We start from the raw sequence: 18,887 nt of genomic DNA on the forward strand, positions 1-18,887 counted from the left end.
ATTTTATTTTATTTTATTTTTAAGAATCCTGTTTTAGGAATTCATAAGCAGCTAGTCGGTAGGGGGGACATATCTCCAGAGGTTGAGTTTCAGGGAAACTGTCAGCTCTTAAAAGTTCAAAGGTGGCTGCACTGAACGTGTAGTTAGCGGTCTAGCCTGGATGGGAAATCGTGTCAGATACATTTTTCAAAGTTGTTTTCTCGCCCTGATGGTGGACGGCGGGCGAAGGAGCTGCAAAGTTTGGTTGCCGCCCTCACTGAGTCGGGAGCCCTGCCAGAGAGCAGTGTGGGTAGGTCCTGCATTTGCCAAAGTCACCCTGAATTTAGAACAGGGCTCCTGCATCCCCTCTGGCCTTGCTGTGGGTCTCGCGAGAGTTCCTTCTGTTATGCCCCCAACCTGTCTTCAGAGGTTGTTTTGTCCGGCCTGCCCTGTTCTGCCTGCACGGGTGGCCACCAGAGCTCTTGTGCTGTTTTTAGCAGAGGCTACTGGAAGCCGTTCCAGGGGAAGCCGTTGCCATGGCTACCTTGGCTGGGAGAGTTCCCGTTTTCTCCTTTTTTGTTAGCTTGTGGTTTCCCTGACTTTTAAGGTGCCAGCTGATGTTCTGTTTTTTTGCTACGCAGCAAGGAAAAGACTGGATTTTTGTTGCTTTTGTTGTTGTTGATGTTCGTTTTGTGTGTGGAGGTGTGTGCACTCGCATGTGTGTCTTGGATATGAGCTAAAGCTACCTCAGAAGATGAACTATCAGGAGAGCTTGGGCAAAGCCAGATGTACAGACGCAGTTTTCTTACTCCAGTTTTTAGTTTTGGCTTAGCGATTGAATGCGGTCCGCTTTTAGCCTCTTTTGTAACCGCAGGGGGCAAATTTGCTGAGCTTCCTTCCCCAGGAGCAGGGATCCCTGCCACTTGGGCTGGGTCTGAACTTTACACCGGTGCCCTGAGGAGCAGATGGCCAGTCAGGCCCAGGTGGCTTTATCTCATTCTGCTCTAAAAATAGAGAGGGGGGGCCAGCAGGCAGTACAGCCACACCTGGGGGCCATCGCAGTCCCATTTCACATCTGTGTCCCCGCTGTAAACGGGGCCCTTCACACACCTGGCGCACCACCTGTGGGTTAAGTGGAGGGATCCGAGGCTCCTGTGCACAGACCTCAGGGTGCCCCTCGCGGCGCCACTCGTCCTCTCTGGCGCCTTCTTTCTCCCACTCCGTGAAGGCTCCTATTCTCAGCATTTTCCAGTTTGCTTATCTTAGAAGGTTCATTAAATTTAAATAAAACAACACCCTACCCAGCTTATCAGTGCTCAGGACTGTTTGTGACTTGGGGTGTTGCCAGTCCATGGGAAGCCGCGGGGTGCTGATGGCAGGCCACCTGGGCGGGCCCGGTGGACACACCTGGATAGGACATGCCACCTCGGGGTTTGCCGCCTCGAGTGCGGGCCCCACCCGCCTCCCTGAGCTCTGAAGCTAAGCCTGTGCCTCTGCTCCCAGGTCACGATGAATGCCATGCTGGAGACCCCCGAGCTCCCGGCCGTGTTTGACGGGGTGAAGCTGGCCGCAGTGGCCGCCGTGCTGTACGTGATCGTCCGCTGTCTGAACCTGAAGAGCCCCACCGCCCCGCCTGACCTCTACTTCCAGGACTCGGGGCTCTCGCGCTTTCTGCTCAAGTCCTGTCCTCTTCTGACCAAAGAGTGAGTAGACCTCTCGCCTGCCGTAGGCCTGCCTGCTGAGCTGTTTGGCTTGAGCGATGTTCAGAGAACCTTTTCCCATGTGTCTTCAAGGCCACCATGTAAAACGGTGTCGTGGCTGACAAAATAGCCACAGTCTCCATAGAAGTCTGTGTTTTGAATGCCGGAGGGTAGGAGACAGAATCCGACCTTGGTTGCCTGGAGTCATCATTCATGACAAGGACTTTGCAGAAAACGGCGGTCGTTTATTTTTAGGGAGATACAGAAAACTTGGACAACATTCTAGCCCTTTATCAAATGGTCTGTTGCCAATTCTGTTGCTAGGACTGAAAAACTATCCTTACCCTAAATCTATAATAATAAAAGCATAATATGCTAATTAGACCAGACGGCCGAACAGCGGAACGACCGTCTGGACGACCTTCCGGACGAAGCCCGGGCTGTGAGGGCCAAGGCAGCCGCTGGGGCTGCAAGGGCTGAGCCCCTTGCACAAATTTCCTGCACTGGGCCTCTAGTTAATAAATTAAAAAGCATAGATTTATGAGTTGGGTCCTCTCCATCTCTCTTATTGAATATTCATACTGTGCCCCTCAGCGTCTGACCACATTCAGTGGAGTGTCTAGTGCTCAGCGGGTACTAGCAGCCCGCTATCCTGATACGATCTCTCCCACCTCGGTGGGGGTTGGTGACACTGAGTGAATGACTCGCCTCTAAGAGCAGGCAAATGTGTGACAGACACGTCGGAGAACTTGGACTCTTGCTTGTCTCGTTTGACCGTCCAGTTCATTTTCACGTGCTGTTCGCCAAGGGTGAAGAGCCATGTGGGCTTCGGGTGTTTTGTACGTTTGTGTGCAATTTCCTCATAGTTGTCACAGTGATGTCATGACTCAAAAGTTACATTAAGTCGAAAGAGACCTGTACCTGGATTGTGTTGCCCGATACTTGTGGAGTGCCACGTGCAATGTGATGTCACCACGCTGAGTTTGGAACTGCCCCGCTGAGGGGGCTCCATCCCAGTGGCTCCACAGCGGAAGGTGGTGCACAGAAATCTGTATGCTTTTCAAATTGCCCAGCTTTTTTTCTTTCCAATTCTTTTTCTTTTTTTAAACATTATTTCTCTTTAACCTTTTTTTTTCTTTAATATATTTTATTGATTTTTCACAGAGAGGAAGGGAGAGGGATGGAGAGTTAGAAACATGGATGAGAGAGAAACATCGATCAGCTGCCTCCTGCACACCCCCTACTGTGGATGTGCCTGCAACCAAGGTACATGCCCTTGACCGGAATCGAACCTGGGACCCTTCAGTCCGCAGGCCGACGCTCTATCCACTGAGCGAAACCAGTTACGGCTCTTTCCAATTCTTAATGTAGATACTTCACTAATCTGGACTGGCAGCTAACATTTGCACCCACTTTCAGACTCAGTGGGACCCCAAAGCTAGACCCAGTTCCTCGGCCATCTCATGGGTAGAGCTTTTGGAAAGCAAGGTGTTCAATCCCTATAAGTTTATATCGAGGTGACTGTAAATTTCCACCCACCATCGGGTCCTGGTGATCAGAGGGAACCGTGGAAAAGCTGCTATTTGTCCAGGCTCCTGAGAAACATCACATAAAGTCTGATTCTATACTAGTAGCTCACAAAGCTAATTATGGTGGGTTTTTGTGTGTGTTTTTATGCCTCCTTTTTAAAAATATATTTTCATTAACTTCAAAGAGGAAGGGAGAGGGAGAGGGAGAGAGAGCTAGAAACATCCATGATGAGAGAGAATCATTGATTGGCTGCCTCCTGCACACCCCCCACTGGGGATCGAGCCTGCAACTCCGGCATGTGCCCTGACCTGGAATCGAACCCAGGACCCTTCAGTCCGCAGGCTGATGCTCTATCCACTGAGCCAAACCAACTAGGGCTTACCTCTTTTCTTGTTTTCCTTTAAAAAAAAAAGAACCCAGAGTCATTAAGTCTAATGATTTCCCTTTGCCTCATAGGCATTATGTCTTTTAATCCTCTTAACAACGTTGAGGTCAGATTCCTTTTTCCTTTCATACTTAAGGATAGGGAAACAGTAGCAGAGAGGAAAAGTGAACCCAAGTTTGTGACTCTGGACTTGGTTTCCTTCCTATCCATGGGAGAGGAGGACAGAGTCTGTTCTCGGGGTGCAGGTGAGGGAAGCAGCGGCGGGCAGCCAGGGGCCATCCTTAATGCATCTTCCGAGTGACCCTCTTTCTATTTCACTCCCTCTGTTGGAAGCCACTGTCCTCCATGCTCTTTCTCAGTCTTGCGTTTCTGTCATAGCCTCCCCTCTATTTGAAGCCGAGGGCAGGAAGTACGTCTGTTAGGGGTAAAAGCGTTTCTCCGGCGGCTTTGAAGATTTTTTTTCTAGAGGAAACCTGTCTGCAGCCTGCACCAGCCATTGTCTGGTCTGGAAAGTGCAGCTAGCTGCCCTTGCTGGTGTGGCTCAGTGGTTAGAGCATCAGCCTGGGGACTGAAAGGTCCTGGGTTCGATTCCAGTCAAGGGCACATGCCTGGGTTGTAGGCTCGATCCCCAGTGTGGGGTGTGTAGGAGGCAGCCGATCAATGATTCTCACTCATCCGGTGTGGCTCAGTTGATTGAGCATCATCCCATGCACCAAGAAGTCATTGGTTCAATTCCCAGTCAGGGCACATGTCCGGTTGCAGGCTTGATCATCCCCAGTGGGCGTGCAGGAGGCAGCCTATCGATGTTTCTCTCTCATCGATGTTTCTCTCTATCCCTCTCCCTCTCCCTTCCTCTCTGTTGTAAATCAATAAAATATATTTTTAAAAAAAGAAAGAAAGAAAGTGCAGCTAGCTGGTTTACAACAGGCTGATGGTGTTACTCAGTAACCCTGACTGAAGCGGCCCGTGGTTATGAGTTATGTGCGGAATCAGAACATTTCCGCTTGCTGTTCTGTAATAAAAATAAAAAGAAACTGGATGAAAGGTGAACAGTAAAAACAGGAGAAAGGGTTGTTTTTTTCCCCCCTGTCAGCATTCTAGTCAGTTTTTAAACCTGTCGTAAGGTAATCTGTCCTTAGGAATGAACCTTTTTAATGTCTGGAGGAAAACTCGGCTTAGACGGGGCGACGTGTTTCTTGTTCGCTTAGCAACAGATCAATATTTACCTAGTGATTCATTTCTTATTCTCAAGACCTGTTTGCTTTCAGCGAAAACCGCAGGCTAAAAGCTCAGTTCAGAATTAGGAGAAAATGTCGGTGATGATACGAATCTCCATTTTTCTTTTTCTGAATAAAAAATTTAATGCATATTCATTTTTTTGAGCCGTCACTATAGTAAAATGCACAGCCCTAAGTGGACAGCTCAGGGCCTTCTGATAGGTGCTCGCCCGTGCACCTACCATTCCCTTGGGTTTTTACAGGAGTTTCCCGAGTCACCCCCTCTGACCTCACCGGTCACAATGCCACCGGAGTGGCTTCCTCAAGCAGGCCAGCACCTAGGCACGCTACAGCGTGACCCCACCACCTGCCCAGCCCCACAGCCTGGCCTGCTCTCATTGCCATGAAGTGCCAGCCCCTTGGCCACCCCCAAATCCCTCCTTTCTCCCTGCACCAAAATATCACTTATCCTGTAAATGAACTTCAATAGCATGACTTCTGAGAAACTTCCCCTGATTTCCCCCTACTCCTCGGTCAGAGGAGCCCCTTTTCCTTCTTTCTACTCATGTTTCCCCAGCATGTAGCTTCCATGTCCGGTTAGCCCCGTGGTCGGCAAACTGTGGCTCGAGAGTCACATTCGGCTCATTGGCCCCTTGAGTGTGGCTCTTCCTAAGCCTTAGGAGGACCCTAATTAAGTTACTAACAATGTACCTACCTATATAGTTTCAGTTTTAAAAATTTGGTTCTCAAAAGAAATTTCAATCGTTGTACTGTTGATATTTGGCTCTGTTGACTAATGAGTTTGCCGACCACTGGGTTAGCCCATCCACCCTCTTTTATGGGAATTTGTGTCTGTCTCTTTTCTATCAGTAGAGCACACATACCCCAAATCAAGAGCCACACTCTTTTTTAAAAAATATTTTATTCAGAGAGAGAGAGAGAAACATCAATGATGAGAGAGAATCACTGATCAGCTGCCTCCTGCATGCCCCCTACTGGGGATCGAGCCTGCGACCCAGGCATATGCCTTGACTGGGAGTTGAACTGTGACCTCCTGGTTCATAGGTCAATGCTCAACCACTGAGCCACACTGGCAAGAGCCACACTCTTGATGAGACAGAACAGGATCCCTAGGGGTTCCCGATCCTAAGCGTAATGCTGTTCGTGTCGTATTTACATGGACAGATAGAGGTGAGGGATATATCTATTTTGGCAAATTCCAGGTGTGCTCTGGGAAAAGAAACCACAGTCCCCAGCCTATGCAGTCAGCACAGCTGGGGCACACGTGAGTTTTGTTTATTGGGGAGTCACTACCCCGTCTCTGAAAAAAAGATGGATTGGTTGTTTTTGGTCTTAAGTCAGGACAACCCCCAGGTATAAGCAGAAAAGCAGTTTCAGCCTCCGCCCTTCCCATGGGCACAGCTGAAATTTCCATTAATCAGGTCCTGGTCAAAAGCAGAGTGGAGCCAGGAACCCCATCTCTAGAAGTCCCCTCTGGCAGGTACCCCATCTCTGGGAACCTCCTATTAAAACTTCAATGTTCCCTCTGGAAAGCTAGGCCTGGTGCAGCTAAAGATACAGGCACTTAGGAGGCGAGTGATGGAGGGCTGAGCTAAGCCACAGCCTAGAAACAGATAGCGGGGGAGTTTTTATCGCGATACCTAGGAGCCCCTGCAGGGTCCGAGGACGGGAAGCAGTGTGATCAAAGCCACCACCATGCGTTTGTGGCTCCTTTCTTCCCCAGAGACGACAATGCAATCGCTTTCTTCCATAGCCAGCTGCCACCTGTGTTAAAACTGGACGTTATTGTCCTCCGTGGGTTTGAGAGATGCCTGAAACTTGGGGACAAGGATCACCCCCATTCCAAGACCAAGCCTGAAAGAGTGGTTGACTCTCCTGGCCACGGGGCCCTCGCGGAGCATCCCTCACAGGAGAATGGCAGAAACCCCGCGACCTTCCATAGGTCGTGATGGCTTCATCTTCTATGCTTTTCCCTGTTTCTCTCTTCTCAGACTTCAAACAAGAATCCGGCTGAAGTGTTGCGCCGGTCATAGTTAGTCCCTATGGTTAGGGCTGGGAAAAGCCTCAAAGTCTAAATTCAGGATCGATTCTGAAGAAGAGACACACAGCCTTCTTCAAATCCATGAGAGTATATATATACACACACACACATATATGTGTATATATATATATATACATATTATTGGTTTCAGAGAGGAAGGGAGAAGGGGAGAGAGAGAGAGAAACATCAATGATGAGAGAGAATCACTGATCAGCTGCCTCCTGCATGCCCCCTACTGGGGATCGAGCCTGCGACCCAGTGCCCTGACTGGGAATCGAACTCAGGACCCTTCAGTCCACAGGCCGACGCTCTATCCACTGAGCCAAACCAGCCAGGGCCATGAGAGCTTTAATAGGAGAAACTTACATACAGGGGCAAAGCAGCCGCTGCTAGTGGTGGCTGGCGGGAGGCATCTACCCCTTCCCAGGGTAGGGTCCCTTTTTATAGGGGGTTCAGAGTGGAACTGTGTGCCCCCAAAAACACTATATATATTCACTCTGTGCATTCATTAACCTCCTTCCTTCGGGCGCTTTCTGGGTGGTCCGCCAAGCCCGAGGCTACAGAGCGTTAAACAAGAGTCCGGCATTTCCCAGATGCCTTTGCTGCCGGAGCCATATTGCACCTAAAGTGAGTTCCTGCAGTCAGTCTCCTGCCAGGAATCTCCCATTAGTCTTGGTTAATGAACATTTGAGGACCCACTTCTCTGAGACTCCGTGGTTGGGAGGTATCAAAAAAGGATCATTAAAAAAAACTCTTTCATTGAAGAAATTTGCTAAAGGCACTTTTAAAAATTGGTTTCTGCACAACTGTGCATCCCAGTGATTTCTGATAAGGCAGAAAAAAAGAACTTCTGATTTTCCTCTCAGACAATACCAACTCCCTCTCTGTTGTTGCATATATATTCCTAACAGTAAAGACTCGTTTTTCTTTTGTCTTCCCAAATAAAAACCTGGAAAATACCGTATTTGTCACAGATGTGTAAGACACACTATTTTTGCCCTAATGTACGAAGGACATATGTAGTCATAGGAGTGCTCTACGCCCGGCTGGAGTGGCTCAGTGGTTGAGCATCTACCTATGATCCAGGAGCTCATGGTTTGATTCCCAATCAGGGCACATGCCTGGGTTGCGGGCTCGATCCCCAGTGTGGGGCGTGCAGGAGGCAGCCGATCAATGACTCTCTCATCATTGATGTTTCTTTCTCTTCCTCTTCCTTCCTCTCTGAAATCAATAAAAAAAAAAAAAACCTCTCTGAAATCAATAAAAATATATATATATATTTTTTAAAAAAGAAGTACTCTATAGGAAAGCACTAGTAGTTCGGCGGTCTGATTGTGCAATGTATGGATGCACCCCCTTCTAGTCAGATGGCCACCCTAGACCGCCCCCCACCCCCCGGTAGAATTTTGGGAGCCAGTACAGTTTATTTATAGTGAGTTAAATGAAAAGGATTTCATTATCTTGGGCTTAAATTCCTCCTAATTCCCTCTTGCTCACAGAGACATTCCAGATCAGATTTAGATCCTTTCCGCCTTGGCTGAACACTATAGCTTTGTCCTTTTTATAGGATAAACTCGTAATTGCCAAGAGTCTTAATACCATTGACCTGGCTTGGCCCGTTTTAAGAACTGTGCAAATATTTCCGTAGATGCGTGTGGTAAGCCATTAACCACTGATAAGCGGATCCGTGGCCCCTGGTGCCCGGGTTACAGGCACCAGACCTTTAGAGCACATTTACCTGGGAACTTCCGTTGTAGGAGAGCTCTCGAAACATGAAAGACTCAAATATCATCTTTATCGAGACCAGGATTGATGGTTAGCATCGGTGAGGTTGCATTCTCAAGTGACTTCATCTTGAAATTGCTTGTGTTTCTGATGAAATAGCCCAAATCCATACTGTCAGGGGAAAAAGGTTGAGTTGCTAAATCTGGGCTACTGTCCCCTGGACCTAGACTGGCCAGACATCCAGTTTTCCCAGGGTTGATAGGATCCCGGAATGGGGACTTGTCAGTGCTAAACCGAGGAAGTCCAGACAGGGATGAGTTGCTTACCTTCTCTCTCTCTCTCTCTCTCTCTCTCTCTCTCTCTCTTTAATCCTCACCCAAGGATATTTTTCCATTGATTTTTAGGGAGAGTGGAAGAGAGAGGGAAAGACAGAGAGAAACATCAATGTGAGAAAAACACATTGATTGGTCGCCTCTTGCACGAACCCCGACCAGGGCCTGGGCCAGGGAGGAGCCTGCAACCGAGGTACGTGCCCTTGACCGGAATCAATACATGCAGGCCGATGCTCTATCCACTGAGCCAAACCAGCTAGGGCGTGTTTGTTTGTTTGTTTGTCTGTTAATGCTTGCCTTCTCTATTATTCACTGTCTTCTGCTGTGCATTTGGGGTCGGGTGTTTAGGTTTGATTCGACTTCTGGATGTTGCCATCTGCACTGTCTCTGCTTGAGCAGGTCACTCACCCCCGAGGCCATCCCAGCCAGAGAGGGAAGGGCCACCACCATCTTGGAGTCTGCTAGGGGGCTGGGCGGAGGAAAGCATCTTCCGGGTTCGTAAGGAAATCTGCCCCCTCTACAAAATTCTAGGAGGCAAAGCTGTCACTGATACAGAACGCTGTCATCCTTGACCCATTGATTTTTCCCGGGACCGTATGAGATGCCATCCCTGTTACCACCAACGACTGACTGCCTAGCAGTGCCCTCTCCCCAGGCCCGTGTGCTCCTCGGAGCTCTTCATCTGGCCCAGGCAGCCGCCTGCCATGTTGTGTCACCCCGTGCCCTGTCACCGTGAGCCATGGAAATGAGTCATCCGGGTGGCAGCTTGTGAACCACCCCAAGGCCCCTCCCTGTGTCAGCATCTAATCATAGAGTCTGGGCTCTAGGTCAGCGTGGGCACATGGCGTCAAGCCAGGCGGCTTAGCTTCCGAGGTGGCCATTAAGAGAGTCTACAATGCAGAGCGGTTGGGGAGGCCCCCCTGGAGGTCATGGTTCGTCCAGAACCCCCTGTGGCCTCCCAGGTAGGGAGAGGCCATGCAAAGCAGCAGCTGATATATTTTTCCATTTTTTTATCGGCTACTGATGCCATTGCCACAGTCAGCCTGCCTATCCGGTGACATGTGGTACCAAAGTCTCCTGCCAGCGAGACCCTGGCCTGGTGTTTTCAGCCTGATCATAAAAATTCGAACAGTAATTCCTCATTAATAGGAAGTGAGAAACTCCATATACGTTTTACAGTATGAAATCTGCCACGCCATAACAGTACGGACTTTTCCTTGTTTGTTAATGCTTACCTTCTCTATTATTCACTGTCTTCTGCTGTGCATTTGGGGTCGAGTGTTGAGGTTTGATTCGACTCTTGGATGTTGCCCATCTGCACTTGGCATTTCATTAAAGTATTCTCAGTGAAAAATAAATATGTATGCATATAAGTCAGTCCATTCACATTCAGTAACCTGTTCTGCTAGTCTGTCTACTGTCTGTATGCCACACTCAGTCACACACACACACACACACACACACACACACACACACAATCTATATATATAAAAAGCCAGCAACTGGAATGCCAGAATGAACAGAATGACCGGAAGGATTGCTCGTTATGACGCCCACTGTGGCCGGGCCAACCGGCCCTATCGGGGCGGGTCCGGCCGGCCAACCACCTACGGCCCCTCTCCCCAGCCAGCCCCACCCCTGGCTGGCCACCCCACCATCAGGGGTGGGACTGATGAACCTCCCGTGCGCCCCCCTCAGCCAGCCCGGCCCGATCTGCCCCCATTGGGGCAAGCCGGCCGGACCCCACCCGTGCACAAATTCGTGCACTGGGCCTCTAGTCCTTTCATATTTTCTTCCACCTTCTCTGTCCATCAAATTCCTATGTCCCTCAAGGCCTCCTGACATCCTCGCTCCTCCAGCATTTTATTTTACCCCTCGGCTGTCCCCTTGGCTCCTACAAGGGAATGTAACCATATCTCCCCATGTGTCTATCTGTCATCACCACCAACTGTATTCTGAGAGGCTTAAGGACAGACTCTTAAATTCTCTGTATTCACTATGGTCGCTGGCTTCCCACAGGCACTGCCCACCAATGTTGGTAGATGGCTTTGATAGGAACCTCTGTGAGTAAGTGTCAGAATGAGTAACTAAGCTGAGTGACAAGGAGTGTGGAGAAGGGGAGATGGTTCTGTGGAAGCTTCTGTGCTGAGGTCACCGGTGGGTGGTGTGGATAATGGAATGGCCTTGGGCTTGGGAGGAATGGGCTGAGTCACAGATGGCTGAGAGTTTCTGAGAGTTGAGAGAAGAATAGTCATTGACAGAAGTAGAGAAGTCAAATGAGGAAGCTGTTTTCTCAGGGAAAGTTGTGTCGTTTGGGACGCTCTGGGATGGGCAGGTAGGCAGGTACAAACGGGGCAGTAGAACTTAGGTGTAGAACAAACTGTGCAGATTCCAAATCAGCAGCCGCAGGGAGAGGAAGGCAGGGTGGGGAGAGAAACCGGAGGACTGCTGGCTGCGGCAGGTGGGATGGGAGGAGGAGCCAGCCAGGCAGCCAGAGCCGGGCAGGAAGAACGGGGAGGAGGAGGACCAGGAGCCTCGAGCGTCATGGAAGGCATTGAAGAGGAAGGTGCTAGAAACCACAAACAGTTAGGACAAATGAGCACTGAGCAAAGAGAGGCCTTCGAGCTGTGTTCTCACTGCCCATTAGTGTCTTGCACATAGTAAGTGTCCGATCAATATTTATTGAGTGAATACACAGGTCATAAATAAAGGAGTAAAAACATCGATCCTACTACTATGAAGTTAACTCTAACAAATCGTTTTTTAAAATACATTTTTATTGATTTCAGAGAGGAAGGGAGAGGGAGAGAAAGATAGAAACATCAATGATGAGAATCATCGATTGGCTGCCTCCTGCACGCCCCACACTGGAGATCAAGCCCGAAACCCAGGCATGTGCCCTGACCAGGAATCGAACCATGACCTCCTGGTTCATAGGTCAGCATTCAACCACTGAACCACACCGGCCGGGCTCAAACAAATCATTTAAACTAGGATAAAAGCTAAACTTTAAAAGTGGCAAATCAAGTACATTTTTTCTTCACTCCTTCCTGAGTCCCCACTAAAACGATACTGTAGGGTAAAGTCTCAAGAACGTAGAATAGGAGAGGAGATGGGAGCAGATGAGTGGGAAGCAGATGGACAAGTGAACACCCACCTAAAGACTAGAGAAAGCGGACCCCCAGCCTGCGGAGGGGAGGCCCTCAGGAGTGAGGCTGATTTTGAAGGCTTGGGAATGGGAGGCTCCAGGGACCTCTGAAGATGGGGTGTGAAATGTGTCTGAAAGCGGGAAGATTGGTGTTAAGTTTCCCAGTCTCCCCCCCCATCTCACATGGCCAGGTGACTGCCTACCTCTGTTCCTGCAGACGGAGGGTGGGGGCGAGGCACCAGGCCATAGAGCAGGGGAGGGCAAACTTTTTGACTCGAGGGCCACAATGGGTTCTTAAACTGGACCGGAGGGCCGGAACAAAAGCATGGATGGAGTGTTTGTGTGAACTAATATAAATTCAAAGTAAACATCATTACATTTTTTTTAGTTTTATTCATTTCAAACGGACCGGATCCAGCCCGCGGGCCGTAGTTTGCCCACGGCTGCCATAGAGTCTGCCCATGGAGGGTCCCCAGCCACAACCAAGGAGATGGGAGGGTTTCCCCCTGGGGAAATGGACCAGCCAAGAGATTTGGGGGGGGGCCCTCTAACACAGTGGCTGGAGCCGACAGATTGGCAGTTCCTGCCTATGTGGGTAGACAGCTCTGCATCTGCTTCTTACTGCCTCACCCTGCAGTATGAGCAGAAAACCAGGAGTCATTGGACGTCTGAGGAAAGCCTCAAACATGACAGACAAAAATACACAGCAAGCAGATGAAGTGGAGGATGCACAATGAAAGGAACCAAACTCAGCTTGAGCAGGAAAACCTGTAACGAGCATGCTCAGAGAGATGCAGGATCTGTGGCAAGAAGAGACCATAGAATGGGAACACTCCGAACAGGAGGCGCTGTTGGAGGAGAGAGGAAAAGATTTCATAGAGGGATTAGAAAATAAGAAGGAGGGTCTCTTCCAGAAAGTAGAAAACGAGGACAAAAGAGGAACGTGGAAGAGAAATTAGAGAATCAGCCCAAGAAATCCAATATCTAAGTAACAGTAGTTCCAGAAAGGGGCTAGAAAAAGTGGAGGGACAGAAATGACCAAAGAAACATCCCTAAAAAACAACAACAACAACAACAAAAAAACCAGAAACATCCCTTAGCTGTGCAGAGTGTAGGCCCTGAAACTCCAGGTTCCAAGGCTTTCTGAGACCCCAGCTGGGGTCTCGGTGAGCTGTTTCCAATTGATGTGAAGTAAAACAGAGGCCTCTGAATATGCATGTCATCCTTCATAGTTTTAAAAGTTGTATATTGTTTATTGCTAGCTAGAGGCCCGGTGCACAAAATTCGGGCAAGAGTAGGCCTTCCTTTCCCTGGCTGCCAGCACCGGCTTCCCTCTGGCACCCGGGACCCAGGCTTCCCTTGCAGCCCCGGCTTCATCTGGAAGGTCATCCGGAAGGACGTCCGGAAGGATGTCCAGTCTAATTAGCATATTATGCTTTTATTATTATAGATAATAAGTATGAGCCCTGGCATCAACCACTGTCTTTTGCATTCGTCCCTCATGTGTAAAGAGAGATGGACTTCGCTTTTTCAGAACTTTCCAGAACCTGCTTGGTTCTGTGGTTTTGCAATGCTCTCCTGGGGTGTGGACAAGAATGGAGACATGGTGCCTAAGCTGCTGTGAGTTTTCACAAGGGTGGGGTGGTTGACCATTTGAGGAAATACTTTTCTGTGTTCTCATGCCACGGGCGAGGGCTGCTGTTCCGGCGGGGCTAACCCACCGCCATGGACAGTGGCTTCTTTCAGCATTTGGACCCGTGACAGCTCCAGGGCGGCTGCAGCATTTCCTTCCTCTGCCATTTCTGCTCAAGGCGCAAGCAGTAGCGGCTGCGTTTCCCCATAGCTCTCTCCGTCAAGGTCACCGTAGAACCTGCCACCTTGTTTTCTCCTTCAGCGTCGCCCTTGCTATCTGTAGGCTCCTGTGTTTATCAGAGTAAATTTAGAATAGTTATATATCTCATAAGCATCCTTAACCCCTTTATTGTATAAAACGGGTCATACATTTACATTAAAACACTCCCCCAGCCACCATCCAGTTCCCTTCAACTCATGTTTCCAGTTTCATGATTGCAAAAACAGCAGTTACACACACACACACACACACACACACCCTTTTCCTTGTATTGCACAAATAGCAGTATGCTATATACTCTCACCTTGCTTTTCTTCATGAAATATCCCTGAGTCTTCCGTAAGAATATAGGAATAGCTAGCTTCCTCCATTTATGTCTTGGCTGCTTAGTGTTACATAATAGATTGTCATTTGCCCGGCCAGCATGGCTCAGTGGTTGAGCATTGACCTACGAACCAGGAGGTCACAGTTTGATTCCCGGTCAGGGCACATGCCCAGGTTGTGAGCTCGATCCCCAGTGTGGGGCGTGCAGGAGGCAGCCGATTAATGATTCTCTCTCATCATTGATGTTTCCCTCCCCCCCCCCTCTCTCTCTTTCTCTCTCTCCCTCCCTTCCTCTCTGAAATCAATAAAAATATATTACAAAAATAGACTGTCACTTGTCTAACCAGTTTCCTAATTGGAGGTTTTATTTATTTCCAACCTTTTGCTTCCCGATGCTGCACAATAGATAATTTTGTACTTCTATCACGTGCACCTGTGTCAGTGTAGGGTCAACTGGATGCTGGGCCCAGGGTTGTGTGCCTGGGAAATTTTGTTGCTCCGTCCCCTCAGGCGTCCCCTGTCCCCACAGGCACCGAATGAGTGCCTGTTTCCCCGAAACCTTGCCAACATGAGGGGTTTGTCTACTTTTTGATACTTAATCTGGTAGGCAACATTTTTTTTCTCACTATGGTTTTAATTTGTATGTCGCTTCTGAAAGAGGCTGTGGCTCTTTTTTACATTTGAAAACTATTTGTATTTCCCTTTTTTGGTAACCCCCACCCATTCTTTTGATGGTCACTGGTCTTTTTCCCACTCATTTGAGAGAGCCCTTTATGGACTAGGGAAATTCGCCTTTTGTGCTATGAGTTGCAAATATTTGTTTTCAGCTTGTCATTTGTTTTTTCACTTTGCCCGTGGTGGTATTTGCACTCCGAATTTTACAAAGTGTTTGCATAGTCAAACCTTTCGGTTCTTTCTTTTATGGCTTCTGGGATTTCTGTTTTATTCAGAAAGGTCTTTTTCATTGTAGGATTATGAAAAAAACTACACGTCTAGTATGGTTTCATTTTCTATGTTGACATGTTTGATCCCTCTGGAATTTATCTTGGTGTGAAGTGTGGCTCTAACTTAGTATTTTTCTAGATGCTACCCTTTGCCCAACGCCATTTATTAGAGAAGCCATCATTACCCCATTTATTGAAATGCCATCTTTTTCTTGTACTAAATTTCAGGATGTATTTATACATGTTTCAGTACATTCTGGTCTGTTGATAATCCTGAATATATAGACTATTAGCATATTTGTAGCTTTATATGTGTTTTATTATGGACAGCGGGGACAGTGCTAGTACCCCTTCAAGATGAACAAAACAGCCCTAACCGGTTTGGCTCAGTGGATAGAGCATTGGCCTGCGGACTGAAGGGTCCCAGGTTCGATTCTGGCCAAGGGCATGTACCTTTGTTGCAGGCACATCCCCAGTAGGGGGTGTGCAGGAGGCAGCTGATCGATGTTTCTCTCTCATCAATGTTTCTAACTCTCTATCCCTCTCCCTTCCTCTCTGTAAAAAATCAATAAAATATATATTTTAAAAAAAGACTAACAAAACAAACATTTTAAGAACCCATCCTTTTTCTAACATCATCGCTTGCCAGTTTCTGAATTCTTTTCTGGACATCAACGAAAGGGACATGTGCTCATTTGATCAGTAATTTAATCCTCATAGTCAACTCTTTTTTAAAAAAATATATTTTTATTGATTTCAGAGAGGAAGGGAGAAAAGGAAAGATGGATAGAATCATCAATGATGAGAGAGAATCATTGACTGGTTGCCTCCTGCACGGCTCCTACTGAGGATCGAGCCCACAACCCAAGCATGTGTCCCTGACCGGAACTGAACCCAGGACCCTTCAGTCCGCAGGCCGACGCTCTATCCGCTGAGCTCTTGATTCCAGTGTTCTTTTTTTTTTTTTAAATATGTTTTATTGATTTTTTACAGAGAGGAAAGGAGAGGGGTAGAGAGTTAGAAACATCGATGAGAGAGAAACACCGATCAGCTGCCTCCTACACATCTCCCACTGGGGATGTGCCCGCAACCCAGGTACATGCCCTTGACCGGAATCGAACCTGGGACCCGTCAGTCCGCAGGCCGACGCTCTATCCACTGAGCCAAACCAGCTAGGGCTGATGCCAGTGTTCTTAAAGGGCATTCCATCTAGATAATATGGGAACTTCACAGGAGGTATTCAAGCTTCCCCGCACTAGGAATAGTAGCAGATACGATGTGAGTTTTCAGCACTCATCTTCCCTCTCCCCACCCCAGCATAGATTTTTGAGGTGGTCTGGTGTCGAGAAGGGTCGGAGAGGCAATCCTGGGTTGGCCGAAGGGTAGACCATTGACATCTATGTGTGTGTTCTCCAAACACAAGAGGAGTGAGCGGGGAGACAGGGACAAATCAAAGGTGTCCTGTGTGCTATGCGTCAGCGTACGCCCTGTTTGGTTAGCACTGGCGGTTTTCTCAAATCCTTAGTTAGCAATAGGGAAGGTGAGGTGTCTTCTGTGGACAGGCTGGGCAAGCAGGCTGAGTGGAGGAGCAACCAGTCAATGATTCTCTTTCATCATTGTGAGCGCCTGCTGTGGGCTCTGGGAGCCGCGCTGCAGTCTCCTCGTTAGGCAACTAGCAGTTGACTGGCTCTTTGCAGGACTAGTTCTTCAGTGGATGGCATTTGTCGGCTGAACCCTGGAGACTCATAAACTCCAAGCCCATGTAGAGCATAGTGTCAAAACCAGGTTGAGCCTGGCCAGCGTGGCTCAGTGGTTGAGCGTGGACCGATGAACCAGGAGGTCACGGTTCCATTCCCAGTCGGGCACATGCCTAGGTTGCAGGCTCGATCCCCAATAGGGGGCATGCAGGAGGCGGCTGATCAATGACTCTCATCATTGATGTTTCTCTCACTCCTTCTTTCTTCCTCTCTGAAATCAGTAAAAATATATTTTAAAAAAATAAAACACCAAGTTGAGACACAGGGAGAGAGGGCTGTGCTTTTGGGAGGAGTCTGGCCGGTTCTGAACGCTGTTTGTGGAACAGGAACAGAATGGGATCAGATACGTTTACCATGTGAATAGAATTCTGAGGCATTTTAACTGGTTTCCTCTGTACTTGAAAATGGAGTTTATTTTGTCTGGTGGTGGTTTTTTAAGCAGTTTTATTGTAACTCACTTGTGCGCCTGTTCTTCCAACATTTGGGTTTCATAACGCACACAATGGGTCACTGAGGTGCCAGCTTGCCCCGTGGCCTCTGGCCCATATTTAGAAACCAGTTACAGGGACAGAAGATGTTTTCTTTCTTTGTCCCACGGCCACTTTTGGTCATTCCAGGCAAAAACAAAGCAGCCGCTGCGTTGGAATTTTCCTGTGCAGAAGCCTGCGATTCAGGCCCGGAACATCCAGCAACAGGGAAACGTAATGTGTGACGGCTGCGAAGAAGTATTTGCCTCCAGTGGGGCGGTGCTGTGTTCACAGCGTGGTCCTCATGAGCCCATTAGTGAACGCTTGGGAAGCTGAATGTGCCGCTGGCCAAGATGGCAGTTCCCGAAGCTAATGATGGAGCCGTTTCCCAGCCTCGGTCATGCCCCAGCAGGACTGGGCGGCCGGTGCAGGGTCCACTCCACCTCTGCCTCCTGAGGAGGAGGGACTTCCGGGGGCTGTATCCCAGTGGAGCAGGGGGAGCCAATGGGGTGGGCTCACAGATGACCTGCTGCTGCCCTCCTGGCTCAGGTCAGTCAGGCTGGATGGGGCAGAGAGGCCACAGAGGGAGCCATAGGGGTCTGTGGTGGGAGCAGCAAGAGTCCTGGGTTCCAGGCCCGTGGAGGGGGGGCTCTGGCAGGTCAGGATCCAGGATAAGTGTCTACAGAATGTTCCCCTAAACCCTAAAGGGTTTTGCCCCCTCCCTGCTTCCTCCCCTCCAGTGTGCACACAAGCTTGTGTACACACACAGACATGTACACACACACACACACACACACACACACACACACACACACAGGAGGCCTGGAGCTCAGTTTTCTGGCTTTTGGAGCTGCCACAAAGCTTTGCTCGCAGGGTCCCCCCCGCCCCCACCCCACTGGTGCTCATCCTGATTAGTTCATTCTCCCTCGCTGAGTGGCATAAAAAAATTCCTCCCCATATCAGACACCTCTCACCTTTCCTGAAGCACCTCCATCCTCTCGCTCTTACTTTCCCCCCTCTCCTGGGCCTCGTTCTCTTTGGGTACATATTCACTGTGATTTTATTAACACTCCGGCCTCATCCTCATCGTAGGAATAATCAAGTGTGAATATTCGCATTAATTACCCCCAGATGGATCTCCTGCAGAAAAACTTCACTAACATCAAAAAGTTGGTTACAGCTGTACAAAAACATGTAAAATCAAAGAAACATGTTTGGGGGTTTTTTGTTTGTTTAATGTAGTACATGAATAACACCAAAGAGAAGTTCCAGCAAATTCAACTATCAACTTGGCTAAACAGGATTTAACATAACATTCTAACAGTTGATCAGACAGGAAAAAAACAGGCACAAAGATGTTCATTATTTTGCCCTAGCCGGTTTGGCTCAATAGATAGAGCGTCGCCCTGTGGACTGAAGGGTCCCAGGTTCGATTCCAGTCAAGGGCACGTACCTTGGTTGCAGG

The 18,887-nt window shown here is 48.7% G+C and overlaps 1 protein-coding gene across 3 annotated transcripts in view; it reads left to right on the plus strand.

The window, feature by feature from the left end:
* Positions 1–18,887, plus strand: part of ABHD2 (abhydrolase domain containing 2) — a 67,210-nt gene that overhangs the window by 20,954 nt on the left and 27,369 nt on the right. For all 3 annotated transcript variants that reach the window (XM_005886529.2, XM_005886530.2, XM_005886531.2), the window contains one exon: positions 1,483–1,682. In XM_005886529.2, coding sequence (XP_005886591.1) covers positions 1,483–1,682 — 200 coding nt within the window. The remainder of the gene's footprint in view (positions 1–1,482; positions 1,683–18,887) is intronic.

Source organism: Myotis brandtii, unplaced genomic scaffold, assembly GCF_000412655.1.
Source record: "Myotis brandtii unplaced genomic scaffold, ASM41265v1 scaffold988, whole genome shotgun sequence".
NCBI lineage: Eukaryota > Metazoa > Chordata > Mammalia > Chiroptera > Vespertilionidae > Myotis > Myotis brandtii.